General features: G+C 38.3%; 1 protein-coding gene across 1 annotated transcript; it reads right to left on the bottom strand.

Annotated features, from left to right (window-relative positions):
- Nucleotides 1-708: 708 nt before the first annotated feature.
- On the bottom strand, nucleotides 709-1,650 carry LOC136627106 (olfactory receptor 5AP2-like). Its single transcript, XM_066602043.1, has one exon. It carries the CDS (start codon nucleotides 1,648-1,650, stop codon nucleotides 709-711), a length of 942 nt encoding a protein of 313 aa, XP_066458140.1.
- Nucleotides 1,651-1,934: the final 284 nt, after the last annotated feature.

Below are 1,934 nucleotides of genomic sequence, written 5' to 3'. Positions count from 1 at the left end.
ATGAGCTTTCCATCATGGTTTTCAACTTTACGACTGGAACAAGAAAAATCAGCTATCTGGATCCCCAATGATCTGTTCAGAACAGATCATTCTTTAGGAGAAAATCGTACATTTTGGGACACTTTCATGCTGAAATGATAAAGTAGTTTGGGGAGAATCAATTGTAAAATGGTAATGGTTTTGCTCTACAGATCTTCATAGAATGAATGCATGAAGTTCCATGTATATGCTCCTTCTGCTCCTTTTTACCCTAATAAGAAGCATTAAAAAAGAAAAGAGGAAAACACAATATAACACAAAATGAGAACAGAATAAGCCAAACATTTACAAGCTAGGTTGGAGCAACAGGTTGTCACGACTACAACGTAGCTGCTCACAAAAAATATCTATTAAGCTTTGATCTGTCAATATTCCCAAACTAGAAGTGGGGATTCACACAGTTGCTACCTTGCTTTGGATTCGACAGGTAAAAAGTTAAGGTTGGATTCTTTGCAACCAGTGACTAGCACTGCCACCCTATTGACTTCAATGTCTGTGTGCAGTCACAGAGCTAAACATCTTTGCTCAGGCGACCCCTGTCACAGCCAAAATCGCCATGTAGCCTTAGTCTCACTAGACTTAGTACAGTACATTGAAGTAAAAATGTGAAGATGTAGATCATAAAATGGGGAATAAAGTTGTTAAAAGTAGACGTTTTCGCTTCACATTTTATTTCGGCTCAATAGAAATCCCAAACTTTTTGGCAGAATTCTTTACCTCACGATTCCTCAGGCTGTATATTAAAGGGTTAAGGAAAGGAATGATAACTGTGTAAAACACAGCAATAACTTTATCTTGTTCTGGGCTATAAGCACTTGAAGGTCTCAGATACATAAAAATAATAGTTCCATAAAACAGAGTCACAACTGTCAAATGTGAAGCACAAGTAGAGAAAGCCTTTTTCCGTCCTTTAGAAGAATGTATCCGTAAAACAGCTATAATTATGCAAAAGTAAGATATAAGGATTACAAACAGAGATGAGAGCTCAATGAAGCCTACTAAGGAAAAGAGTACCATTTCATTAAGCCTTGTGTCCCCACAAGAAATCTCAATTAGTGCTATGACATCACAGTAAAAATGGTGAATGGCCTGAGAATTTTCACAAAAGTCCAAGTGGAAAAATGAGAAGCTAGTCTGAACCAAGCCATTGGAGAAACCCCCAATGTAGGACAGTATGAGAAGGATTATCACAGTTTTCCTGTTAATTATTTGTAAATAGGTCAGTGGGTGGCAGATTGCTACATATCGGTCATAGGACATTGCCGCCAGAAGAAAACATTCACTGCCCCCAAATCCAGCATAGGAAAGCATCTGTAGGCTACACCCAGGTACTGAAATTGAACTTTTAACTGATACAAAGTCCATCAACATCCTTATTGTGACGGAGGAAGAATAGCAAATATCAATAACTGATAACTGCCGCAAAAAAACATACATAGGGGTATAAAGTTGTGCATCACAACTGATGAGTGCTATCAGTGCTGTATTTTCAAGCACAGTCAAAGAGTAAATGATGAAGAATAGGACAAACAGAATGGATTTCAGCTCAGAGCTTTCAGTTAACCCAGCAAGTATAAACTCAGTTACTATAGTTTGGTTCTTATAATCCATTTTTGTTAGGCCAGCCAAGAAGATGTAATATTGAGCCTCGCGTGGCGCAGAGTGTAAGCTCTCGTTCACAACCTGAAGGTTGCAAGTTCAAACCCTGAATAGTTCAGGTAGCCAGCTCAAGGTCAACTCAGCCTTCCATCCTTCCGAGGTCAGTAAAATGAGTACCCAGAGTGGTGGGGGGTAAATAAAAAATTACCTGATAGCTCCGTGGAATAAGTTAGCGCTATACAAATATTCATTTTATTTTTTAATATCATCCTGCACTATACAACATACATGTTTGA

This window comes from Eleutherodactylus coqui, chromosome 5, assembly GCF_035609145.1.
Source record: "Eleutherodactylus coqui strain aEleCoq1 chromosome 5, aEleCoq1.hap1, whole genome shotgun sequence".
NCBI classification, from domain to species: domain Eukaryota; kingdom Metazoa; phylum Chordata; class Amphibia; order Anura; family Eleutherodactylidae; genus Eleutherodactylus; species Eleutherodactylus coqui.
This window is presented reverse-complemented; position numbering and strand designations above follow the sequence as displayed.